General features: G+C 50.1%; 1 protein-coding gene across 4 annotated transcripts in view; it reads right to left on the bottom strand.

Moving 5' to 3' along the window:
- Window positions 1-27,548, bottom strand: part of ANO1 (anoctamin 1) — a 189,268-nt gene that overhangs the window by 94,543 nt on the left and 67,177 nt on the right. For 3 of the 4 annotated variants that reach the window (XM_061407293.1, XM_061407294.1, XM_061407296.1), the window contains one exon: window positions 984-1,156. In XM_061407293.1, coding sequence (XP_061263277.1) covers window positions 984-1,156 — 173 coding nt within the window. Of the gene's footprint in view, window positions 1-983; window positions 1,157-1,552; window positions 1,570-27,548 lie in introns of those variants that run through there. The other variant, XM_061407297.1, reaches the window with a different exon arrangement.

Raw genomic sequence — 27,548 nt, 5'->3', positions numbered from 1 at the left:
CCAAGGCCACCACCAACAGCGGTCCCTAACACTCCCAGCATTTTGGAGCAGGCCCAGCTGTAAAAGACACCCCAAAGCCCGTGGGAGCCCGGTTGTGATCTGAGGCTGGGGGTCTCTGCCTTTCCTGGAACATACGCCACCGGCACCTCCCTGGATGCCCCCACCGACTCCAGCAGAGGCTAGAGAGGCAGGCAGGAATAACCCTGGACTTGGTTAGAGCAGAACAGGGCAGTTGGGGCTTCCGCATCTCCCGGGGAGGGGCCCGGGCGGTGCTTGGCGGAAGGGGGGAGACAGGGGAGTCTATTTTCTGGCCCCAGAGCCAGCAGAGTCAGCGGGGCTCCCTGGCTGAGGCACTGGTCTCAGCCCTTTCCTCTTCTGGCAAACTTTGTTCCAACTTTAAGCCAAAACCCTCAAGGGCGAATTCTGACCTGGGATCAGAGGAGACCCCGCTAGGGTCTCGTGGTCACCTGGTCGGGTAGGTGCTGGCCCACACGGCCTGGCTACCATCCAGGCCAGGCGCAAACGCGGGGTTGGGGACCCGGGCCAGCGCAGAAAGACCGACCGGCCCGGCGCCTGCTGCCCGGGGTGTGGGGAGCTCCCAGGCCGGGCATCCCGCACGGAGGCGCGCGGCTGTGGCCCGAGGCTGACGGCGCGGTGGGGCCTGGAGGCTGCCACCCTCCCCGGGCGAGGCGGCTTCCCCACCCCCACCCGTTGCCCCAAATCGGCACCAACGGGAAGGCAGCGTCCCACCCGGGGCCCTAGCCGCGGGCTCGCGCTCGAGCTGGGGGCGAAGCGGCTGCGGGCGGGGTCTCGGGGCCGAGGTGGGTGGGCGCGTGCCTGCGGCGGGGCCCACGTGCGCCGCTGGGCGCCCCCCAAGCGCCTAGAGCCCCGCGGACCCGGCGCCTCCCGTCCCGCCCTCCCCGGGCGCGGCGCAGGTGCGCGGCCCTCCCTGGCGATCGCGGCTGGCGGCCGCCCGCACTCACCGTGCCCTCGGACGGCAGGTAGCCGATGTCCTCGATGGCGCAGATGTTGATGATGTGGACGCTGCGGTCCTCGGCCGGGAGCGTCGAGTACTTCTCGTTGACCCTCATCGCGGCCGCCTGTGCGCCGGGACCGCCGGGCGGCGCGCCCTCCCCATCCACGGCCCCGGCGGCCTCTGCAAGCGGACAGGCGGCGTTCGGGCGCGCTGGCTCGCAGGGGGCCGGGCCTCCCGCTCCGCCCGCCGCCCGCGTCGCCCGGCCCCGGCCCGGCCCCGGCCCCGCGCGCCGCGGTGCAGGAGCGCCCACCCTGCGGGTCCCGTGCCCGCTCGGGCCTGAACGCCCCGCCGGCTTCCTTCGCCTTCAAGAAAGATACCAGCGCTGTGCGCTCGCTTATGCCGGGGCGGCGTCCACGCGGGTCAGATTTTCCGTAGAAATTTAAACACAGGAAGAAAGTATTCCATTCCTGCGGAGCCCCACCAAGTTTTATTTTTATCCGAGGAAAGTGCCCCTCGAGCTGCTTTTGACGGAGGCCAGGGTGTCACAGCAGGGAGGGAACGTCCACTAGCCCCCACCTTCAAGAAAAGTCCTGCTGCGGGTCACCTTGCAGCCGAGAGAGATACTTCTGAGGTTGGAGTCACGAATGCTCTCCCTGCCTCTTCCCGCTCCACCCCTGGCTGACTCCTGGTGGCCACTCAGCTCTCACCTCCTCCTGGGAGCCTCCCCTGCTTGCTGCGTGCCCGCCCTGTCCAGCTCCTCCCCGAAGCCCCCACTTACCGAATATTTAGTACTTTTATGCCCAAGCATGAGCCGAGTCTGGAACACAGTTCATCTCATAGAACCCACAGCCTGAGCCTCCTGTTGCAGAGGGGGCTGGGGATTTCAGAGGCCAAGAACAGGGGGTGGGGCCCTGCAGAGCTGCCTGCACTCCTTGTGTGATCTCTGCTACCTCCCTGAGGGATGGGGAAGGTGGCTTTGATCTCTCTCCTCCCTGGGCTAGCAGGGGCCCGGCCCCTGGTAGGTGTTCCCGGGTCATTTTTAATCCTCCGTCCCTGCAGGAGGGGGATGAAGGTCTCCAGAGGCAGCCATGCTCCGATTTAGCCTTTGGGGTTCACACTAGCAACCCTGCCCAGTGGGGATGGTATCTCCTTTTTTCCTGCCTCTCCATTTCCCGTTTGTTCCTCTAGGTATGTTCCGAATGCCACTTCCTCCAGAAAGCCACCCTGGACGGCCCCTCACTCAGGCCCAAGAGCGTGTCTGTACCTCGACGACAGCACTTTCTTTACTCCGCTTGGTCTTGCAGTGGGTTCCTGCAGTTGCTGCTGTGACACAGTCCATGAGTCAGAGTCGGAACCACTGAGCGACCAGCACTTTCACTGGTTTCATTTTCCATACAGTTGATGCTCAATAGTTGCACGGCCGGAAAAGCAGAGACATTATTTTGCCAACAAAGGTTCGTCTAGTCAAGGCTATGGTTTTTCCTGTGGTCATGTATGGATGTGAGAGTTGGACTGTGAAGAAGGCTGAGCGCCGAAGAATTGATGCTTTTGAACTGTGGTGTTGGAGAAGACTCTTGAGAGTCCCTTGGACTGCAAGGAGATCCAACTAGTCCATTCTGAAGGAGATCAGCCCTGGGATTTCTTTGGAAGGAATGATGCTAAAGCTGAAACTCCAGTACTTTGGCCACCTCATGTGAAGAGTTGACTCATTGGAAAAGACTCTGATGCTGGGAGGGATTGGGGGCAGGAGGAGAAGGGGAAGACAGAGGATGAGATGGCTGGATGGCATCACTGACTCGATGGATGTGAGTCTGAGTGAACTCCGGGAGTTGGTGATGGACAGGGAGGCTTGGCGTGCTGTGATTCATGGGGTCGCAAAGAGTCGGACATGACTGAGCGACTGATCTGATCTGATCTGAGGAGCATTCGGGGTCTACAGAAATGATGGCAAGCTGCCTTCTAAGGTCCTGGTAGCAGCAGCCTGTTTTGGCTTCAAGAATGGATTCTGGGATCGGACAGGATGGGGTGGGGGAGACGGGGTGGGGTCTGTTTCCGCTCTGGCACTGTTCAACCCTGTGACCTTGGGCCAGTCTCCTTAAACCTCACGAAGCCTCCGTCTTCTCCCGTGAATGTCTAGCGTGTATGAGCTCAGTCCTGGGCTGGGGGGAGCGGCGCTGGGCAGTGGCGGCCATGGTCAAGATCACTACTCCTGTCATCTTGTCATTGCCATGACCTTCTCCCCTCCCCCATTCAGGCTCAAGTCTGTCAGTTTCTTGAACTTGGAGAAAAGCAAGAAGGTTACTCCATCCTTGGGCTGGCCTTGCCAACAGGAGCTGAGTGGCCCTAAAGGACTCTTTGCCTACTACACCTTGGACAGCTAGAGTTGGTTTGGAGAAGTGTGCTGGCTGCCCAAAGGCCCATCAGAAACAGTTTTCCACGGTCTCTGCCACACCTGGGAGATCTTGCCCCTTAAAGTTCAGGTTTTTGAGATTGGGAAGACTCATCACACACACACAGAGGCTTATGTAACTTCATTCATCCTTGTTGGTAAACCACCAAAACTGTGTAACCTTAATGTACCATCTTTCTAAATTCATTTTTAAGTGGCAAAGAGTCTTGCTGACGTCAATGAGATACAGTTTGTGAAGAAAGAGCAAAAAGGTAATTCCTCAACTCTGGGGACATTGACATTCCCACACGTTTGGGAGGTGATGCTTGACCACTGACCCGGGACGGGCTCTGGGACTTGTGCCTGAGACCCGGGGGCTGCAGGGAGGGGACCGTGTCTTAGGCTGGGCAGCTCCCTGTGTCCTCCCAGGCCAGCGCTCCCTGCAGCGTCACCTCAAAGGCTGTGTTTCTCCTCTTGTCTCTGTGGTTCATGCCTTCGCGTGTTCAAGCTATCTGCTTGCCTGTACAGCATCCCTTTCTCCGCTGCACATCAGTAGATGTCCCTGTTCTGCTCCCCTCCCTCATCCGTTTCCTCCTGCCCCCTCTCCTAGTCTTCCCAGGAGGATGGTGTAGAGGTGCTTCATCAAAAGGAGGGGAAGTGCCCAGAGCAGGTACAAGGATGTGTCAGCCGGGACCAACTCTGACTCCGGGCTGCTTACGGCCTGGACCAGGGGCGGAGGTGGGGTTGTGGTTCTTGGATCTGGGGATCCCAGGGACCAACAAGAAGTGAAAACTACATTCCCCTCAAATCAGGAAGGGGGGATGGGATTCTTCTAGAGAGATGCCTCTAAAAGTAGTGCAAGTAGAAGGACTTCGCACGCATGCATGCTAATTCGCTCCAGTTGTGTCCGACGCTTTGCGACAACATGGACTGTAACCCGCCAGGCCCCTCTGTCCATGGGATTCTCCAGGCAAGATACTGCAGTGGGTTGCCATGCCCTCCTCCAGGGGATCTTCCTGACCCAGGGATCGAACCTACATCTCTTATATCTCCTGCACTGGCAGGCAGGTCTTTACCACTAGTGCCCTCCTGGGGAGCCCCGAAGGACTTTAAAGAGTGCCTTGTGTTCTGGTGATGGTTTCTCCTTCTGGGTTCGCTGCCTTCCGTTGGCTGTCTCACGGGCCGTCACGTTGGAATTCTGTCTCTCCTCTGAGTCGCTATTTGCTTATAAACAGATTTTCTAGATAAACTGTTGCATCGACTTTGCGTTTTCTTCTTTTTTGACTCAGTGATTCTCATGGTTGAAAATCCACGGGGACTGATTTCACCAGCAGGGTTAATTCTCGTTCACGAGTTACTAAAACCTGGGCTCATTAACTTTTATTATGGGAAGATCTGGACCTCCCGGCTCGCTGTGTTCCACCACCGTGCTGCCCTTTCCTGTCCCTGTGACGTCAACCACCATTGGGCACTTTCGGCTTTGCTGACATTTTTAATAGTCCCCAGGAGTGCAGGCACAAAGTGACAAGGGACACAGGAGAGGAGACTTAGCACACAGCTGGCTGAGGGTCTCCTCTGCAAGAAGCTCTAGAGGGGCTCCTTTCCGCTTTGGAACATCAGTTTCATTTCCTGCACGTCGGGTGTGATCAAGAACGTCTTGCCGTCTGCCTGCCTAGTGCACATGTCTGAGCCTTGCCAGGCGAGCAAATCAAGCTTTGCAGAGCAAGCAGAAGAGGGCATGGTGAGCCCGAGGCAGGGGTCATTCCCGCCAGGGTCTCTCTGATAAGGTGCTCTGCCGGATGGTGTGGGTGGGGATGGGGTCTCTCCGCTTGGCTCTAAACACAGCTGGAGCTGGACCGTAATTTGCCTGGGGGCGGTCCTGTGCCGTGTAGGATGCTCAGCAGCCTCCCTGACTCCCTCCCACCCCTCCCTCCCCAGTGTGACAACCAAACACATCTCCAGACATTGTCAGGTGTCCCCTGGGGCAAAACCACTCCCTGTTGAGAACCCTGCTCCCAGGCATCAAAGGGAAACCCAGGAGGTTGATCTTCCCACCTCTGTTTCTCTGATGAAGACGGAAGCCTAGCGAGGTCCTTGGCTTTTTATTAGAGGCTCATGAGGTGGGAGTTTGGGGTTGTTTTTAATAAAATACACAGATGCCTCCCTGTCCCCCAGAGCTGCTCTCATTTGGTGGAGGGGCTGGCAGAATCCAGGGCACGCCAGTCTGCTCTGCCCCTCAGTTCTGGCCATGCCTGCTCGGGGAGCCGTCTTCCCAGGATGGATCTCTGTGCTCAGTGGTGCTAAATAAATGCTGCTGAGTCATGGGCTTCCCGGGTGGGGAGAGGAGCATGGAAGAAGTGAGAAGCTCATGACTCAGGGCTATTGTGAGCGCAGGCCCCCCCATCCTCCGCTAGCTGGGCCCCTCGCCCCCCTTGCCTTGGAATATCCGGTGGGCAATCCCTGTAGAAAGAAATGAATGCCCTACACGTATATGACCTAACCTGCTAAAACTGACTGGGATGTAATTATCCCCAGGGGAGACATGCCTGGGGCATTTATAACTGAGATATGGTGGGCGGGAGACTGGACCCCTGTCATTTCCTTCCCTCGAATGATGTCAGAACCCTGAGCAGAAGCTGGCGAGCTGCAGCTGGACGGGGACACTCTGCGGGCATGGAGTCTGCCAGCTCAGGGCTCTGGACCGCGGCCAAAGCATGAAGTTCTGTCTAGGGGATTTCCCCCCACAACGGAATCCATGGATGTTGTTTCCATCAGCGGGTTTTCAGACGTTAATCCAAGGCCTGCCTTTTGAGAATTCCTAGGAACTCTAAAAACACGCCCAGGGTAAGTTAGAACCCATCTCCTCACCTCCTGGAAGCCCTTCTGGCTTGACTGGCATTGCTCATCTCTGTTCTGCTGCCTCCTTCCAGGCACTCAAGCCCATTTCTGCTCCACCCTCCTCATGCCTTCTGCTTTATTTCTGCACTCTTCACCACCCCTCCTATCTTTGGCACAATACAGATTTCCCTGTTTGTTTATTTGTTTAACAAGCAGTGGGGCAGCACTTACTATAAGCCAGAAGCGTGCTAAGCTCTCTGCAAACATCAACTCACATTCTTACAGTGATTACAACCAGCTGCAAGTGGATTCACACAGATGTATCCCCTCCCCAGCCCCGACCCCGCCTGGGGTCCTTTCTTTGGAGATTTGGGGAGAAGTCCAGACCGGGTTTCCAACAGTTCCTTCACACTAGTGATCCTACAGGTATCATGACCCAAATCCCCGTGATGATGGAGCTTGAGCATCAGAAATCCCACCCACCAGGGATAGAATGCAGGATGCGACTGGGCCAGCCCTGGACCACCCTGCCCAGCAGAGTGTGGAGACTCTGCTCACAGTATGCTGATTGCCTGCTTCTTAAAATGAAAGCCCCATCCAAAGGCCTAATGTTCCTTCTTGGGGCTTGAAAGAATGAAATAGCTTCAGCCTGCCCTACTCTGAGTAGCAGCCATTTCCTTTCATCAACGTTCCCCAAGAGAATAAAAGATTTCCAAGTGCCACACACAGGTCACTCTCATCTGGGCTTACACCACACTAGGCGAGCTTTCAGGATCGTGGAGCCCCTGAGAGATGAGAACGAGGTGCTCTGGGCAGAAGGTGGCGTGAATCCCCAGTCTGCAGAGCTGGGATGTTGCTCAGCCAGTGCCCTTGGAGTGTGTGAACCCAGGGAGTTGCTCTCACCCACACAGCCCAGCCGCCTGCCTCTTCCACACGCACGTGTGCACGTATCGAAGTGCATCACACGCATTATTGCCTCCTGCGTTCAGTGGCCACACACAACCCTCTATTTCCCTAAAGACCCTTATGTCACAGCCTGGGTTGGCTACCTGAGTCTCCTTCTAGAGCGGATCCTCTTGGACTACCCTGTGTGACCTCACATGGCTTCCCCAAAGATCAAGCAAAACCAGAAATCCTTGGACGGAAGACCAGGCTTAGCTGTCGTTATGGGAAGATCCTGGAGCTTTCCTGTGAGATTCCAGAGTCAGAATAAAAGATCTGGGTTTTTGTGGGGCCATGACCTTTCCCAGGAAAGCTCGCTGTTCCTGTCGTTGTGCCTTAGCTTGTGAGTGGTTCAGGGCAGAGCTTCTGTTTTGTGTCACGACCTCCGCTAGGTCCAGAGCCTCCATCCTGCAGCCGAGCTGCTGGGCTGCAAGCTTCTCTCGGGTACAAGCTCACTGTGTCCAGTATTCTGGGGCTTGCCTGGCTGGACACCTAACCCAAAGCAAAGACCCGATGTTCTGGGGAGGTGTGAAAGAGCAGATGAACAGGGGCACCAGCTCTTCCTGTCCCAGTGCTGGTGATCAGAACTTGGAACTTCCTCTGGGTTTGGCACCCTGGAACTCATCCTCCTGGTGTAACTTTCTCGTGCAATAAAGGAGTAGATTTTAGAGCCTTATGCAACAGCACTGTCCAGTAGGAACGTGATGTGAACCACCGGCAATTTGCAATGCTGAAATAGCTATGCAATATTTCAGTTGCTAAGTCATGTCCGACCCTTTGCGACCGCATGGACTGCAGCACGCCAGGCTTCCCTGTCCTTCACTATCTCCCAGAGTTTGCTCAAATTCATGTCCATTGAGTCGGTGATGCTCTCTAACCATCTCATCCTCTGCTGTATTACAAGAATAAAAATCATCAGGGAAACTGATAAAATAGCGTATGTAGTTTGTTCTATAAAATGTTATCTTTTCAACATGTGATCTGTATAAAAACTGTTGAAGAGCTAGTTGACATTCTTTTTGCCCCGTAAGAATTTGAAATCTAATGTGTGTTTTATGCATGCACAGAATATCCCAGTTCAGACAAGCCCTGTTTCAAGGGCCTGAACAGCCCAGCTACTGTTACATAGCTACTGTTACATAGCCCAGCTACATAATAAGAAGCCTTTTCTTATTATGCAGGGCAACTGTGTTGGATGGCTGTTATTTCTGCTTTATGTTTTCTGTGTTTTCTAAGATTTCTGCGACGAACACAAATTAGTTTTATCACCAGGAAAAGGGAGACTATTATGAAAAACTCTGACATACCATACTGCCTGTGGGGTTATATCAGACCCTTTTGATTGAGGAAAAATGGCCACTTTAGGAAACCACCTTTGCTAAGGGCCAATTGGAGACACATTCCTAAAATATTTTGACAGTTTAGTCTTTAATTACAAACCTCTCTGATTACACGGATGGCCACACAGGCTTTTTAGTGGAGGAGGAAAGAGAACTCTCTATTTCCAGACCTGAAAGGCATCATCTGACCCACCGGAGGGCATCCTCCGTGGTCCTCAAGCTAAGCACCAGTTCAGCCACGTGTGAGCTGTCTGTGCCCACTACCTGAGCGTGGGAGCAGATGTTGTCTGAGATGCTGGCCCAGAGCATGGGGTGGGGTGTCTTCTCCTGCTGCCCAGAGGACTCCTCGACCCTTGGGCTCCTGGCCCCTGGCTCTTCTGATAGCACTGCCTGGGCTGAAGGGGGGAGGGGTCTTTCATTCACTCACCCATGACTTACCCACTCCTTTATTCACTCACTCATTGATTCATCCGTTCACTTGTTTACTCATTCATCATTCTCGCATTCATTCATTCAGATCACTCACTCATTCACTCACTCGCTCATTCACAGATGTGCTCATTCATTCATTCATCCGTTCACTCATCTGCTTGCCCATCCCTGCACTCGTCCTCTGGTTGCCTACCCCATCCATCCATTTCTGTTTCTCTCTGCAGATTTCACCCCACCCCCCACCCACTGCATAATTCCCTTCATTGTCTCCTTTCTTGTCTGCCCCACCCCTTCTCTTGGCTAGAATGTCAGCTCCGGGCTATTTTGTTGTGATTCATTCAGTGACTTCAGATTTCCGTGCCTGAAAATGACACCAGAAAGTAAGCCATGAGGACCGAGGGCAAAGGAACAGAACTGAGCCGGTCGTTCAGTGAGTGTGGGCCCCGAAGCATTTTCTATTAAGATGTGAAATATTTGGAGGAAGGGAGAGAGTGAGAGAGAGGAATGTCTGTGTAACCCACGAGGAATTCACTTGGCCCCTTCAACCTCTGCGCACGCATGCATGCACGCACGCACGCACGCACACGCACACATGGTCACACAGAGACCAACTCATCCTAAAGCATTAAACATGGGCCCACAGCGTGTAACCTCCCCCTGAGGCAGGAGGTAGATGGGCCACCCACCCTGGAAAGCAGCTGACGTTCATTCCCCGTGGACAGAAACTCCAAAATATCAATTGTATGACAACCGAAAGAGGAGGCTGGGCCCTGCCCTGATAAAAGATAAGAGACCACGGATTTCTCATTCTCAAAGTCAAGGAGCCCTTCCCAACTAGAAAGTTCCTTGGAGGTCAGAGAGGGGACACCACCCTACGTAAGTGATGTCAACTACCCATAGGCCACTTCACCAGAATCCATTTCGGCTGAGAGACACTCACGCACACGTGGGAGTTTCCTGAAGTAAACCAAATAGGGACTCAGAACCCGGCAAAGCAAGATGATTGGCTAAAGGAAGTGAAGCGAAGTTGCGTGTCTGACGCTTAATGACCCCATGGACTGTAGCCCGCCAGGCTCCTCCGTCCATGGGATTTCCCAGGTAAGAGTACTGGAGTGGATTACCATTCCCTTCTCCAGGGGATCTTTCCAACCCAGGATTGAACTTGTGCCTCCTGCATTGCAAGCAGATACTTTACCATCTGAGCCACCAGGGATGCCCCAAATGAAACCCAGAAGCGATGCCCCATAAAAGTGATTCAAACCACCACAAGGGCACGACTCTCCCTGTGAGTTGCCCTGTGTGTCTACATACGTACAGTACTCTTTTTCCTCCTGATAAACACTTGTTTCTCTACTTTTCATCTTCGTGGGAATTCTTTTCTGCAAAGCCAAAGGGCCAGGGCCTTGTCGCTGACCACTGGTCTAGTGGCTAGGATCTGGGGCTCTCCCCACTGCGGCCTGACCTCAACCTCTGGCTGGAAACTGATGCCTCACTTCAAGCTGCTTCAGGCCGAGGCCACGGAGGTCATGTCCTCACACTTACACGGTCCACCCAGAAGTTCATCCCCACCGCAACCCAGATCCTCCAGGATCTGCAGTCCTGCAGATCTCAGAGGCCCAGGCCTGCCCCTTCTGTGGTACCTGCACCCTGGCCTACAACACCATCACTTCCCAAAGCGGTGTCTGAGAGCCAGTTTCTCTGCTTGGAGTGCGAGAATTATTACATCTGAAATCAGGCTTTATGGAAAACCAAATGTCTTCTTTTTCGCTCCCTGCCTTGGTGAAGCTCCAATACTTTGGCCACCTGATGTGAAAAGACCCTGATGCTGGGAAAGACTGAGGGCAGGAGGAGAAGGGGGCAACAGAGGATGAGATGGTGGGATGGCATCATTGACTCAGTGCACATGAGTTTGAGCAAACTCTTGGAGTTAGTGAAGGACAGGGAAGCCTGGCATGTTTCAGCCCTTGGTTTCCCAAAGAGTCAGACACGACTGAACAGAACAACAAGAACAACAACAACAACTCTTTCCACCCACCCTTATGTGGCAGGAGAACCCCTTGGAGGAGGAATTTTTAATTAATTGATGTCTTATTCCACAATTCTATTCTCAGGGCAAGTTCTTTGAGGTGTTTATAACCATCCACTTTTCCCTCCTGCTTGGACTGCAAGGAGATCCAACCAGTCCATTCTGAAGGACATCTGCCCTGGGATTTCTTTGGAAGGAATGATGCTGAAGCTGAAACTCCAGTACTTTGGCCACCTCATGCGAAGAGTTGACTCACTGGAAAAGACTCTGATGCTGGGAGGGATTGGGGGCAGGAGGAGAAGGGGATGACAGAGGATGAGATGGCTGGATGGCATCACTGACTCGATGGACATGAGTTTGAGTGAACTCTGGGAGTTGGTGATGGACAGGGAGGCCTGGCATGCTGCAATTCATGGGTCGCAAAGAGTCCGATACGACTGAGCCATTGAACTGAACTGAACTTCTTCCCTATTTGGCAGAGAGGCTGACCTCTGACCTCAGCCCCAGACCCCTCCTCTTCCTGGAGGAGTCACTCCTGGCTCCTTCCAGCCCCTTTCAGAAGAGAAAGCCCACCTGGTCCTTTGTTGGGGAGGACATCAGTGCTCCCAATTCCTTTTGTTAGGCAGTTAGAATAGAAAAAAGGAGTCCAAGATGGTGGTTAGAGGAAGCTGTGATTAGAAGAACCGCGCAGAGCACAAACAAAGAATGGGAAAGCCCACAAAAAGGGGCACCGCAGGCTACAGCGGGAATCTCCGGGGGGAAGGCACGCCCAGCACGCCCCTTTGCCTGATTGGCCTTGAGCACATGCCTTATTTACATTCCCTTCCCTGATTGGTCTTAGGTACAAGCCCTGTTTTGCCTGGGACAGAACCAATCAGGGTTCCGGGACGCTTAGGGGAGGGAACAAAGGACATAAACAGGGAGACCTAACCGGAGTGGAACCACTCCCGTGGGGGTGGGTCTGCTCCTACGTCTTGAGCGTGTACTACTTGCTGCTTGCTTAGCAAATCTTGCCTGCCCGAACTGTCCTGGCCTGTCCTTTCAGTTCTTTGCTAGGATGAGAAAAGAACCGAGGGAAAAACACCGACCTGATAATTTCAAAAGGAAAACAAGGGGGGACAAAAGACTGCAGATGGTGTCCTGAGATGGGTCCAGGCCCTTGTGAGCAGATGCACGTCAACCGCTTTGTGAGGAGAAGTGTATTGAGGGGGCGCTCTGCCATCCAGGGGGAGTCCAAACCTCTCGGCCCCCCCAGCCTGAGAACGGACACCGGCCTATGGCTTTGGGCTGTGACTCTGGCACACAGGCCCCTGCCTCGGAGCTGGATGGACCTCTGCGGCTGCCGTGACATCTGTGGTCAGCTTGCAAGGGAGGAACCAGGTGGCAGGCCCCACCTCCTTCTCCCATCGTAGCATTGTGGACTTCTGGGACCGTAAGAGGAGACTGCTCTTCCTCAGATGAGGGCTGGATCTCCTCTCCGTGGCCAGACACTTGCTAATGGCTTCACAGGAGTGACCTTTGCCCCTCGGGTCTCTGCTCAGGCATCGCCTTTCCAGAAGGCCTTCCCCATCCCCCAACCCTGCCCCTTTGCTTCGAAGCAATTGTCACCCGATTGTTGACTTTCTCTTTATGCCAGAGAATCAGGGCCCTTATCTGTCACTCTGAGGTGTTCTCAGCACCCTGCAAAGCAGACAGCAGGTTGTAAAAATATTGGTAGAAAGTGTGAATGAGTGATTATGTGTGCTTTGCTGGCGTCCACAGACCCCAGTACCATGCAGAGCAAGCACTGTTGCGACTAACAGGTAATTCTAATCTGATTCAAACAACCCCTGAGTCACCCGCCTTGGTTGCAGAAGGCCTGGAATCGTCACAAATGGGTTCTCCCCCAGGAGCCGAGAGGATGGAGGGGCTATGGGAGGGAGTCCTGGGGCCTCTGGTCCAGAAGCTGCAGGACCCCGGGGAGGAGCCCTCATCAGATCTCTGACCTGCAGGAGGAAGGGAGCAGGGCTGGGCTCCAGGCAGCAGTGCTTCCGGGTGGTGCTAGTGGTGAAGAATGTGCCTGCCAGTGCAGGAGACGCGTGAGTCCTGGGTTCCATCCCTGCAGCGGGAAGGCCCCCTGGAGAAGGGAATGGCAACCCATCCCAGTATTCTTGCCAGGAGATTCCAGTGGACAGGAGAGCCTGGTGGGCCACAGTCCATGGGGTCACAAACAGCAGAACACGACTGAGTGGCCGAGTGCCGTCAAGGTCCCACTGTGTGCGGCCAGGGAGCTGTGAGCCCCAGACACAAGCAGGGAGACACATGTGCCCACACAGAGCTTTACGGTCACCCAGGGAAGTCAGAAAACCAGGGGAGAAGCCCGAGGAAGAAAGAAGGATCACGGTAGGTTCTGGAAAGTTCTCCAGAGCCAGTGGTTCTCAGCAGAGCCGTAAACGGTGACCGGTGACCGGGAACCAGGAGGATGAAGAGGAGGGGATGGCTGCTCCAGGGAGCGAGTGGGTCTGCAGCTGAGGGCCCCAGGGGTCTGGGAGGGGAGATGGTGAAGCCTGGAGGGAAGGGAGGGCAGTGGGGAAGGCTGAGGGCTGCCGGTTCATCCGTCTTATCGGAGTCCCTCCACCCCTGGCCGCAGTGCTGTTCCTCAGTCCCCCTGATGTTACAAGGGGACACACACAGAGAGTGGGGGAGCAACTTCCCATGAGTGGCCACAGTGGCCTCACCACGAAGGGGACATGCACAGCCACTCAGGAGAGGGAGACCTTTGGAAGACTTTGACAACCAGACTCTGTTTTCATGCAAATAAAAGGATTTCTAATGATTGCCCTGCTGCTTCCTTTTTAAGAGCAAGGGGGTGGGGGTTGGATGGGGGAGGGACCAAGCCAGCTGAGTTGGTGTGTGTGTGTGCGCGGGGTGGGCACCTCCTCCCTCCTGACTGTGGTGCGGCTGTGCCTGGGGCGGGGGAGGGGGGGCCCTTCATCCACCGTCCACCGTGGCAGGGACGTCAAGATGATGGGCTGGCTTCATCCCTGTGTGTGGAGGTTTTTAACATTCTGCAGGAGAGCAGACATCTCTGCTTCCAGGCTTGGGAGACCCACAGAACCAGCCCATCGTGGGAACGATGTCCAGGATTTAGTCGGCCATCCAACAAAGCTCCCGCACCTCACCCTTGCCCAGACAAGCAGCCACACTTCTCTACTCCCTGTCCTCGATCAGGCCATGAATCACTCTCAACTGCACATTTTCAAAACCTTTTGTTCTGGGACATGGGCAGATGCCAGCCAAGTGAGGACTCGGGGTCAGCAGCTCGGTGTGTGTGACTGCTTGGGCTCTAGAGTGGCCCTCCTAGAGAGCATCCTCTTCCGTCCTTAACTCCTTTTCTCCTGTAACCACCTGAATGTCTGCATTGCAGCCCTAAGCTCTTCATTGAGGCAGCAAATCTCATGAGAAGAGGCAAACTACTGATCTATTCCATGCAATTTTTGTTACTGTTCAGTGTCTCAGTCGTGTCCGACTCTCTTCGACCCCATGGACTGCAGCACGCCAGACTCCCCTGTCCTCCACTGTCTCCTGGAGCTTGATCAAACTCAGGTTCACTGAGTCGGTGATGCCATCCAACCATCTCATCCTCTGTCATCCCCTTCTCCTCCTACCCTCAATCTTTCTTAGCTTCAGGGTCTTTTCCAATGAGTCAGCTCTTCACATGAGGTGGCCAAAGTATTGGAGCTTCAGCTCCCGACTCAGTCCTTCCAATGAATATTCAGGGTTGATTTCCTTTAGGATTGACTGGTTTGATATCCTTTCAGTGAAAGGGACTCTCAAGAGTCTTCTCCAATACCACAGTTCCAAAGCATCAATTCTTTGGTGCTCAGTCTTCTTTATGGTTCAGCTCTCACAGCTGTACACGACTACTGGAAAAACCATAGCTTTGACAATTCAGTTCAGTTCAGTCACTCAGTTGTGTCTGACTCTTTGAGACCCCGTGAATCATAGCACGCCAGGCCTCCCTGTCCATCACCAACTCCCGGAGTTCACTGAGACTCACGTCCATCGAGTCGGTGATGCCATCAGCCATCTCATCCTCTGTCATCCCCTTCTCCTCCTGCCCCCAATCCCTCCCAGCATCAGAGTCTTTTCCAATGAGTCAACTCTTCACATGAGGTGGCCAAAGTATTGGAGTTTCAGCTTCAGCATCAGTCCTTCCAATGAACACCCAGGACTGATCTCCTTTAGGATGCACTGGTTGGATCTCCTTGCAGTCCAAGGGACTCTCAAGAGTCTTCTCCAACACCACAGTTCAAAAGCATCAATTCTTTGGTGCTCAGCTTTCTTCACAGTCCAACTCTCACATCCATACATGACCACTGGAAAAACCATAGCCTTGAATAGACAGATCTTTGTTGGCAAAGTAATATCTCTGCTTTTCAATATGCTATCTAGGTTGGTCATAACTTTCCTTCCAAGGAGTAAGTGTCTTTTAATTTCATGGCTGCAATCACCATCTGCAGTGATTTTGGAGCCCCCAAAAATAAAGTCTGACACTGTTTCCACTGTTTCCCCATCTATTTCCCATGAAGTGATGGGACCAGATGCCATGATCTTAGTTTTCTGAATGTTGAGCTTTAAGCCAACTTTTTCATTCTCCTCTTTCACTTTCATCAAGAGGCTTTTTAGTTCCTCTTCATTTTCTGCCATAAGGGTGGTGTCATCTGCATATCTGAGGTTATTGATATTTCTCCCAGCAATCTTGATTCCAGCTTTGACAATTACTAAAGTGTAAATGACTTTTTCTTCCCACATACTTTTACTAGATGAACAGAGCAACCAGCATCAGGCCCACAGACATCTGGGGATCGGGGAAGTGGAGGAAGGGAAAAAACTCATGGCAAAGGGAAAGGGAAGAAAAGTTAGAGAGAAGAGGGAAAAAGGAAAACCTTTATTTTCTGTTGGTCTGACCTGGACCCAGTCTTTCACTGACCACTGCCTCAACTCTGGAGGCCAGTGTAAACAGGGAGGGATCCGCATCTGTCTGACCTCTAGGGGCAATTTTAAAGCTCATCTCAATCCAGGGCATCCCGCTGAAAAATCTCTCCAGAGCAGAAATAGGACCAAGAACAGAGAAAAAGTGCTGAGGCCCAGCAAGGGCTCACGATGGGGATGAGGAACCTCTTTCTCAGATAAGCATCTGGACTTAAAGAAGTGTTCCTTCCCGTCTGTGGGGCTGAGGTCAGAGAACCAGCCCTGGGGGCGGGAGGTGGGTGGGAGAGAGGCGAAGGAGCCACATAGGGGTCTTCCCAACAGCCAGACAATGGATGGTGCCCGAAGCATGGCCATGCTTCTGCTCTGCGGATACAGGCTGCGAGACCCTGCCCTGGCCCCGATCTACCCCCCAGGCTGGGGCTCCAACCCCCCCTCCCCCGCCACAGCATGATCTCGGGAGCAGGAAGGGCTCTGCCTGGCATTTCAGAAGCCTCCTTCCTTCAACAAGTGATAAGTCTGCCAGGTACCCGTCGTGGGAACAGCCTCCCTCTGTGTGCTGGGAAAGTGCTCCCCACCTGCACGCACCAGTCCACTTCCAAAGCGTGGAGACTTCCAGTAAAGAAGGAGGAATGAGGAAAGGAGTGGAAGAAAAAAAAAAGAAGAAGAAATCAACAGGAGAACAAGGGAAATAAAGAGAACACAAGATTCCCAGAGGCATAAAGACCTGCATCTCAGAGAAGAGGGGTGGGAAAGCCCTGAGGTCAGAGTCAGGACCCCCACCCCCCGCGCCATATTAAATACAGTTACTGTGGTGGCTTGACTTTGATTTGTCAAAGAGCCACCAAAAGAAGGGGGGAAAAAAGATGTGCTATGAGCTGGTCATATTTTTCCAGAACCAAGGGGTTTCCAAAGCCCAGGGTGGGTAGGTACAGAATGCCCGATTTTCATTATCACATGTAAAAAGACATCAAGAAAGTGGCAGGTGAGACGCTTGGGGGAGGCTGGGCTTCCCAGCAAAGGGTAAAAATGCCAGGTGGTGTGGTAAGACTTGCGTTAGCATAACTGTAATCTTATCTTTGAGAAAAGCAAGACTCGCTCAGCTAAAACGCCCATTCCTGCTGCCAGGCTACTGGGCAGCAGACCAGGGTGGAACTTGCTGGGATTAGAGGGGCTGAAGGCTCCTGTTGCCTCCTCCCTCCCACCACCCCCCGACCCCCTCAACGAACACAGCACCAGGCACACTGGGCCTATGGCAGTGACTGCCCCAGGGAAGTTCAGTGTCTTGGCTAATGTTTAGGTCAGGTTTCACATTCTGAGATTCTCAACTGCCCCCAAGGGCTCGGGGAGCAGCTGGGTTTGGGACCCACCTGGTCTCAGGGGAGCAGACATGCACGCAGGTGACCGTGGTGCCGTGGGACCAGTAACCCTTTATGGAGAAAGTGCAGAGTCCACAGGAGCCCTGTGGAGGGGACGCGGATGGAGCCCCAGAAGGAGGGCAGCTTCCGGACCCTCTGCCCACCTCGCTTCAGGCTGATCCCTTCAGGACCGTGCACATTTGTTCTCGGGACTCTGCCTTTGCTTGCAAAATTGGGAAATGTCTTTAGGGTCTTCTGGAAGATAGGTTCCTGGGGAAGGATATCTGGAGCACACACCTGTCCTTGGCAGATGTTTATAAATCTCTCGAGCACTCCACACAGTGAAAGCTTCTCATCCTGATTCGGTTCTGAATTCAGGGCCCACCGCATCTTCTTACTTAAAGAAGAAAAAGTCATGTCTGTCTTCTCAAAGTCCTCTTGGCTGCATTCCCTGTGGCTCATCCTCACACAAAGTCTATGAGATACACGGCACACGTATCATCAGACCCACTTTGCAGATGACAAAACTGAAGCCTCAACAGATCCAGTGACCCACTCAAGGTCACACTGGAAGCAGCAGAGGTAGGGACCCTCCCCTGACCACTTGAGCCCAAGAGTAGGCTTCCGTCCCTGCTGTCAGTCTAAAATGCCAACTCTCACGGCCACGCGGTGTGCACGCCCCTCAAAGGCATAAAAGGATCTGCAGGAGGCGGCTGGTAAGATGCAGAATGGGAACTCTGCTTCTGGCCACAACAGCGTAGTGACTGTGTCAGAGACATTCTTCTGCCAAGGACAACTGTGGAAACTGGAAAAAAATAACCAGAAAACCCTCTAGGCATTGAGAGAAATTGGAGGACAACCGAGGCAGACAGGACTCAAGGGCTAAGATCCCAGAGAGGAGGAGGCCATGGAGAACCGGATTTAACATTCTGCTCAGTCTGTTTCCAAGTTGTTCACGCACAAGGCTGAGCAGCTGAGAACGGAGGCAGAGAGTGACAGTTAAGAGGATGCAAAGGCAGTCAGAGATGTGGGCAGTTTCTTGATTCTGGGAAAGCAAAAACTGCAACTCAGGGCTCACCAAGGAGGCCGGGGTGGGGTGGGGTGGGGTGGGGAGTTTCTGGTAAACTATCCAGGTTTCAGACGAGAACCCCCAAAGGCTACAACATTCCAGAGGGAGACCAGCCTTCCCAAATCCTGTAGTCCAGCCTAAGTCACCTCCATTGCTGATAGGAACGAGCCAAAGAACCTAAAACCCTCTCTGGGAGAAGCAAACGTCATTCAGAGCCACCCCATTTTTCACACGTAATATCCGGGAGTCAATGAGACATTACCACAAGTGCCAGGAAGCAGGGTCAAATCATTAAAAATCAAGCAATATAAACAAAGGAGTCAGAAGAGAAGAGTTCAACTCAGAATTTTCCACAATGCTGACAGGTATCAGGCCACCTTTAATTATAAGTGTGGGAAGCTCTATCAACCTCAAGTGGAGGCATACAAAGAAAACCACAGGTAACTACAGGCACACCTGGCTTTATTGTGCTTCACTTTATCGTACTTTGCAGACACTGCATTTTTTTTTTTTTTTTTTACAAGTTGAAGGTCTGTGGCAACCCTGCGTTGAGCAAGTTTCTCAGCCCCATTTCCCCAACAGCATTTGCTCACTCTGTGTCTCTGTATAACATCTTGGCTATTCTTAGAATATTTCAAGCTTTTTCATTATTCTTGTGTTTGGTATGGTGATCTGTGATCAGTGACCTTTGGTGGTAATATTGGAAAAAGATTATGACTTGTTGAAGGCTCAGATAATGGTTAGTAGTTTTTAACATTAAAGTATTTCTTATGAGTAAAACAAACATTTATTAAATTAATCAGGAAATACTAGAAAGAAGAAAGCACTTAGAAAATAACTTTTGACACTTTTGCTTTTTATTTCGTATGTGTTAGTTCCATGAAATAAAATGTTAAAAAATTTTTAATTGAACGACTGTGGTTGTTTTAGTCTCTAAGTAGTGCTAAGAGCTGGACATGACTGAGCGACTTCACTGTCACTTTTCACTTTCATGCATTGGAGAAGGAAATGGCAATCCACTCCAGTGTTCTTGCCTGGAGAATCCCAGGGATGGGGAAGCCTGGTGGGCTGCCGTCTATGGGGTCGCACAGAGTCAGACACGACTGAAGTGACTTAGCAGCAGCAGTGTCTGACTCTTTTGTGATCCTGTGGACTGTAGCCCGCCAGGTTCCTCTGTCCATGGGATTTTCCAGGTAAGAATACTGGAGTGGGTTGCCATTTCCTTCTCCAGGGGATCTTCCTGACCCAGGGATTGAACCCACGTCTCCTGCATTGGCAGGCAGATTCTTTACCACTGAGCAACCCGGGGTAGTTGATAGTAAATCAAAATATGTACATTGTTTTTTAAGACATAATGCTCTTTCACTCTTAAAAGACTATATTATAGAATAAACACAGTTTTAAAATGCATTGGGAAACCAAAAAATTCATGAGATTCACTTTATTGTGATATTTCCTTAGTGCAGTTGCCTGGAACCAAACCTGGAACATGTCTGAGGTGTGCCAGTCTCTGAGGTATGCCCGCATATAATAGTGAGACTGGTGAGGACAAGGGACAAGGCAAAAAGGTCTTAAAAGCAGCCAGAAGTGCTTTTATTGGTCACAAGATCAATAATAAGGTTAATGGCTAACACTTCCACAGAAACAATGGGAGCCAAAGACAATGGAAAGGCATATTTAAATTGCTGAAAGAAAACAACAGCCCACTTGGGATTTTATATCCTAAGTATCTTTCAAGGTGGGCTGTAAATATGTGGACGATCTAAATGGCAAATAAACTTGCTCATGATGCCATGGAAACGCAAAGAAAAGAAAATATTCTTAAAGTAGTACTATAGGTATCTTTTTCTATGAATAAAGACTGGATTTAAAGTCGATTTGGGGGATATGCATCCAGTCCCATCACTTCATGGCAAATAGATGGACAAAAGTGGTGACAGTGACATGTTACCTTCTGGCTCCAAAATCACTGTGGATGGTGACTGCAGTCAAGAAATTGAAAGACGCTTGCTCCGTGGAAGAAAAGCTATGACAAACCTAGACAGCATATTAAAAAGCAGAGACATCACTTTGCCATCAAAGGTCCATATGGTCAAAGCTATGGTCTTTCCAGTAGTCATGTAAAGATGTGAGAATTAGATGATAAAGACGGCTGAGTGCCGAAGAATTGATGCTTAAAATTGTGGTGCTGGAGAAGACATTTGAGAGTACCGTGAACAGCAAGGACATCAAACCAGTCAATCCTAGAGGAAATCAACCCTGAATACTCACTGGAAGGGCTGCTGCTGAAGCTGAAGCTCCAGTAATTCAGCTACCTGATGAGAAGACTCACTGGAAAAGACCCTGATGCTGGGAAAGGTTGAATGCATAGGACAAGGGAGATGAGATGGTTAGATAACATCACAGACTCAGTGGACATGAGTTTGAGCAAACTCTGGGAGATAGTGAAAGACAGGGAAGCTTGGTGTGCTACAGTCCCTGGAGTCACAAAGAGTTGGACACAACTGAGCGACTGAACAACAACAAATAAAGATTTATGAAGTAAGTTTAAAAAAGAAAAGAATGAAGGTAGAATAAAGATGTCTTCTGATGAAGGAAAACTAAGAGAATTAATTGTCTTCAGGTCTGCTTGGAAATAAATACTAAAGGGAGTTTTTTAGACAGAGGGGAAATAATTCCAAATGGAAGTAAAAAGGAATCAATAACACAGGAGAGGGAAAATCTAAATAAATACGGATTGTTTAAAATGAGTAATAGTGTCTTGTCACAGTAGGGGAAGGAGAGGGCGGGACAGATTGAAAGAACAGCATTGACATATATATACACTACCGTGTGTAAAGCAGATAGCTAGAAGGAACCTGCCATATAGCACAGGGAGCTCAGCTTGAGGGTCCGTGATGACCTAGAGGATTGAGGTGGGGTGGGGGTCGGGAGGCTGAGAAGGGAGAGGATATTTGTATATATATCGCTGATTCATGCTGTTGTACAGCAGAAACTAATGCAAAACTGTAAAGCAATTATCTTCCAACTAAAAATAAATAAAAAACAATAATAGGGTCTTGTGGGGATTGAAATATAATTGTATTATACATATATAACTACATTATGTATAAATACTCCAATTAAGTGACAAAGTTATCAGATTAGATTCTTTTTAAACTTCAACTTTATACAATTCATAGAAGGCACACTTTAATATAAAGACTCAGAGTGATCACAAGTTGAAGGATGGAAGAAATTATACATGCAAACACAATCAGAGAGAAAGCTGGTATAGCTATATTCATATGAAACAAGGTAGATTTCAAGGTAAGTTTTCCTATAGATAGAAAGGGGTGTCTTATAATGACACACCAATTCAACAGAAAGACACTGTAAACCAACTATACGCCAATGAAAATGACCCACGGTGGTCCAGCGAGGGGCCCACGCAGGCTCCGGAAGTGGGCCAGGGGCCTTTTGGGTAGGATTTTTGGAGTCTGAATATTTAAGCATGGTATCAAAAGTGGGTGTGGGTGCAGGGTGGGCAGAGATTTCACCTCACGGGGAGGGGTGAGGAGGAAGAGATGCAGAGAAAGGCAGGTGCAGAAGAAGGTTCTGCACAGGGTCCCTCTCAGGGGCATAAAGAGAAGGAAGCCCATGATTACTAACGGGAACGAGGAGGCAGGCATCACTGCAGTTCCCACAGACACAGAGAGACCACACAAGGGCACCACAAGTGCAGAAATAGGTTGAGAAAGTTACATTCCAGAGAAACACAATGTCCTAAAGTTTTCCTACCAAGAGATCAGTTCAGTTCAGTCCAGTCGCTCAGTCGTGTCCGACTCTTTGCGACCCCATGAATCGCAGCACGCCAGGCCTCCCTGTCCATCACCAACTCCCGGAGTTCACTGAGACTCACGTCCATCAAGTCGGTGATGCCATCCAGCCATCTCATCCTCTGTCGTCCCCTTCTCCTCCTGCCCCCAATCCCTCCCAGCATCAGAGTCTTTTCCAATGAGTCAACTCTTCGCATGAGGTGGCCAAAGTACTGGAGTTTCAGCTTTAGCATCATTCCTTCCAAAGAAATCCCAGGGCTGATCTCCTTCAGAATGGACTGGTTGGATCCCCTTGCAGTCCAAGGGACTCTCAAGAGTCTTCTGCAACAAACAACCCCTATATCCTACATCTATAAAATACATTTGACATATGATTTAAATCCTTTTCACAAAGAGAATTCCAGGTCCATATGGTTCTACTGGTGACATTTTCTAAATATTTCAGGAAGAAATAACATCAATCTCCCACAAACTCTCCAGGAATAAAGAAAGACTAATTCTCAATTCATTTTAACCTAAAAATGACATTACAAGTCACAGTCTCATATGCACATATGCAAAAACCTTAACAAAAATATTAGCAAATAGATTCCATTAACAAGGGTAATATATTATGGCCGAATTGAATTTATTTCAGAAATGTAAAGTTGGTATAATATTTTAAAATTAACAAAATTTAATTTTAATTTCTTTATAAGCAAATGGTAATCTTCCTAGGTGCTGTCCACAGACAAAATAATTCTGAATGAAGAAAACCCAGGAGTATGTACAGGTAAACCATTAGAATTAAGAAATGTATTAGACAAGGTCATTGATTATATTATTAACATTTAAAAGCTGATTATTTTTCCGTATTCTAGGAACCAACAAAATGTAAAAAACTTTTGCCTTTTAAGATAGCATCAACAAGTGAAGTAGCTAAGAACATACATGATTTCAGCATGATTTCAACAAAGGAAACCAGGAAATCCATTCTGTGCTTATGGACTGAAAGACTCAATACGGTATATGTTGTCAGTTCTCCCCAAAGTGATTTATAGATTCAATGAGATCCATGTCAAAATGCCAGAAGGTGTGTATGTGTGTGTGAGAGAGAGAGACAGACAGACAGACAGGAAAAAAGAGAAAGAAGATTGTCAGATTGACAAGCTGATAGTGGAACTTATAGAAATGTAAAAGGCCAACAATAATAGAGAAAATCTGAGTTCAGGTTAGAGGACTTATCCTGTCTGACAGGAAAACGTATCTACTGTTATTTGTAAATTTACTACCCAACTGCCGCCGGGAGAAGGGTTCTTCTTTCCAGTACATGGTGTGAAATCTACAAACGGGGTGAACAGCCATAGGGAGAGAGATGAGCCCTGACCTCTTGCTCACAACAGGAGAAACAGCACAACACAGCTTCTAGAGGGAGCGCAGGGGGCCACCTTTATGACCTCCAGACGGACAGGCATCCCTTCAACAGGACACAGAGAGCATAACCACAAAGGAGGGGATCACTGCCCTGGACTCTGTTAAACTGAAGAACGTCTGCTGATCGAAAGAGACTATTAAATCAAAAGGTGAGTGACAAAGCAGGAGAAGACATTGGCAAGACATGTACACCTCAAGGACTTGCATCCGGTCTACATAAACACCTCTCACAAAGGAGTCAAAAAAGACAAACAACCCAATTAAAGGAAAAAAACTTATATAGGCTCTTCCCTCAGAGAGGCTTTCCAAATGGCCTGTATGCCTGTGAAGTAGAGATCGCCACCACCGGTCCTCAGAGAAACACCAATGTGTGCCACAGGGAGATTCTCCTACACTCACCAGATAAGCTGAGAGCAAAGCGAAGCAAGCCACACCTCACCCCCAACTCGGCAGTTCCATCCCGGGCAGGAACCCAGCGGAAAGGTGTGAGGCCTTCACCGGGCCGTATCTGCTGCTTCAGATACAAACTATGTGCATTTTGGTAGAGAAGTAGGAGGACACCTTGCTCACTCATTCATTCATTCAGTCACTTTCGGAATTTTTACCACTTGTTGTTCAGTCGCTCAGTTGTGTCCGACTCTTTGCAACCCCATGGACTGCAGCACACCAGGCCTCCCTATCCTTCACCATCTCCCAGATCTTGCTCAAACTCATGTCCATTGAGTTGGTGATGCCATCCAACCATCTCATCCTCTGTCATCCCCTTCTCCTCCTGCCTTCAATCTTTCCCCGCATCAGGGTCTTCTAATGAGTCGGCTCTTCGCATCAGGTGGCCAAAGTTTTGGAGCTTCAGCTTTAGCATCAGTCCTTCCAATGAATATTCAGGACTGATTTCCTTTAGGATGGATTGGTTGGATCTCCTCTCAGTCCAAGGGACTCTCAAGAGTCTTCTCCAACACCACAGTTCAAAAGCATCAATTCTTCAGTGCTCAGCTTTCTTTATAGTTCACCCAGACTCACGTCCATTGAGTCAGTGATGCCATCCAGCCATCTCATCCTCTGTCGTCCCCTTCTCCTCCTGCCCCCAACCCCTCCCAGCATCAGAGTCTTTTCCAATGAGTCAACTCTTCGCATGAGGTGGCCAAAGTGCTGGAGTTTCAGCTTCAGCATCATTCCCTCCAAAGAAATCTCAGGGCTGATCTCCTTCAGAATGGATTGGTTGGATCTCCTTGAAGTCCAAGGGACTCTCAAGAGTCTTCTCCAACACCACAGTTTAAAAGTATCAATTCTTTTACCACTACCTTTGTCTGGTGAGCTAAATTCAAGACTAATATTTAGAAAACCCATCTCCAGTGTGCATAACAGTGCCAGGAAAATAGTAAGTGATCAGAGCACCATCTGCAGAATGCGTGAACAAGCTAGCATTTCTTCCACAGCAACTATGTGGCAGGCACTGATTACACTTGTACCTGATTCTCTTCAGGAGAATCTCTAGTCAGGGAGTATTAGCCTCATTTGATAAATGAGGAAACTGAGGCTTAGAGATGCGAAGTAACTTGGTCAAGGTCAGGGCTTGGGACTGCAAAGCCAGAGTGGCAGGCGCAGAGGTCCCCAGGGTGCCGCCGTTGCAGCCGGGCGAAAGAGAAGGCACAGGCGGTGGGAGCTGACGTCCTGATCCTACTTCCTGCCAGGCTGTGGCTTACTCTGCTGAGCTGGATTCTGGCACCTTTTCAGACCTGGGATTTTCACCTTCCAGGTATTGGAGCCAACTCCCAGCATAAGCCACCAGAATCAATCAGGGGCTGTCGCCGGTGGCGACTCTTGTGAAAAACAGTCGTGGTTCAGGAAGAAAACATATCCTGCTCATCCGGGAAGCATATGCCCAGGTGTTCACAGGACACAAAACCGGCCCGAAGAAACCAGGCATAGCCCTTGACATTCAAGAAGAACCTGTTTCCGCTGGCAAACACAGCACTCAGAATCCCGTCTGTCCACTTTGTGGTGTGGTGGCGTTTCCCGATGAATAGAGATCTGCTGCCAGTCTGGCGGGCTCCAGAGTGTGCTACGGAGGACCTAGTGCCCAGCAAGGTGGCTGCCATCTGTGCCCCGCTCTGGGGAAAGGGAGAGGAGGAGAGAGGAACAGGAGGGGGAGGGAGGGAATGAGAACCAAGGACGAAGTTTATTTCAAGTCTTGGAGCTCCTGATGTTCTTGGAGGTCCCGATTAGATCTTACGTCTAATCAATAAGCCACTCTTCACTCCTTGCCTCACCTCAAAAGCTTGATTAAACACAAGCAGAGACAGCCTCCATAACCATTTTTAAAGCAAGATGGGGAAGAATATAAACTCATCTTAAAAAAAAAAATTCCCAGCAAACCTTAAACTTTATTCAACCTTCAAAGAAGCTAAAACATCTAATAAATTGATACAGTTTATAGAAACGAGATAGATTATCAAATAGGAAAATGTTTACTATGTTTCAAAAATTCAAATCCACCAGTTCATCCATTGGGTAAATGTTTATCCAAAAGTTCAGGGGCAAAGTTAAACAGTTGGAATAAAATGGAATTAAGCCTTAATATTTTGTTTTACTTTGAGCACAGAGGGGAGACAAAAATAATATCTCATAAAACGGAAAGTTTCTATTTTCACCAAAATATTTGGAAAAGTTATTTTATTTTTAATTTGGATTACCTAGAGTCCATGTAACTTTTGCAAGGGAGGTTTCAGCAGAATCCTGGGAGCTGGAGCCGGACTGGAAACTGGCTTTGGTTATTATTTAAAACATTCATTCCACAAAGACACAATTTATTTCAAAAAATGTCAAACCAGCCAGAAACTGCCTGTAAAGGCAGTGGTTGTAAAATCTTAATGTCTCCAGGGGAAATTCCATCCTGCCTTCCTTTCCTCTGGCCGTATCTCAGGTAAAAAGGCTCATCCTCCATTTTTACACCTAGGGTACCGCCCTACTAGATGCTGAGTTCTTCATTTCTTTCTTTTTCTTTTTTTTGGTTGCGCCCCATAGCATGTGGGATTTTAGTTTCCAGAGCAGGCATCAAACCCATGCCCCCCGGGTAGGAAGTGCAGAGTCTTAACCACTGGACCTCCAGGGAAGTTCCCAAGGTCTTCATTCCTGAGTTTTCTTTTCCCCCTCATCAGTCTTTCACTTGTGATGATGATTTTATATGCAATTAACAAAATTATTTTAAAAAGTGGCATGAAAATGCTGTATTACAGTAAAAGGTCCTTATTAGTCAAACAACTGTACGAAAATGTCATCTTTGTTTGTTTCCAGTTAAGAAGGTCTTCAGAGACCCAAAAGTAAACAGAAGTTATTTTTAATAGAAAGCCCTTCTTTTGTCTTTTTTCCCCTCCACCCTCAACTGCAGAGGAAGAATTAGTTTTTGCCTATTTTTCTGTTTTCATACTACATCAATTGGCCTCACACATGTAAGCTTTCTCTTTCGCTCTGATCATTCATGGGGTCATATACCTTTAATGTCTTTCAGTCTATCGTGGCCATTATTCTTATTTTTCCATACATGTTTTGTTTGTTTTAAAATAGCTTCAGATTTACAGGAAAATTGAGGAGCTAGTACAGAGCTCCCTTGTATACCCAGCACCAGGTTCCCCTGTGGGCACCAGCTCACACTGGTACACTGTATCAGTTACAATTACAGAGCCAATGCCGACATATAGTCATTAACTAAAGTCCAGACTTCACTGAGATCTTTGTTTTCACGTAGTGTCATTTTTCCTTTTTAAAAATATATTTTAATTTGTTTGTTCGACTGCACTGGACTTTGGCTGCAGCATGAAAGTGAAAGTTGCTCAGCTGTGTCTGACTCTTTGCGACCCCATGGACTATACAATCCCTGGAATTCTCCAGGCCGGAATACTGGAGTGGGTAGCCTTTCCCTTCTCCAGGGGATCGTCCCAACTGAGGGGTCGAACCCAGGTCTCCCACATTACAGGCA

Source organism: Bos javanicus, chromosome 29, assembly GCF_032452875.1.
Source record: "Bos javanicus breed banteng chromosome 29, ARS-OSU_banteng_1.0, whole genome shotgun sequence".
In the NCBI taxonomy this organism is placed as follows: domain Eukaryota; kingdom Metazoa; phylum Chordata; class Mammalia; order Artiodactyla; family Bovidae; genus Bos; species Bos javanicus.
Note: the sequence above shows the minus strand (reverse complement) of the source record. Positions and strands in the feature narration are given on the sequence as shown.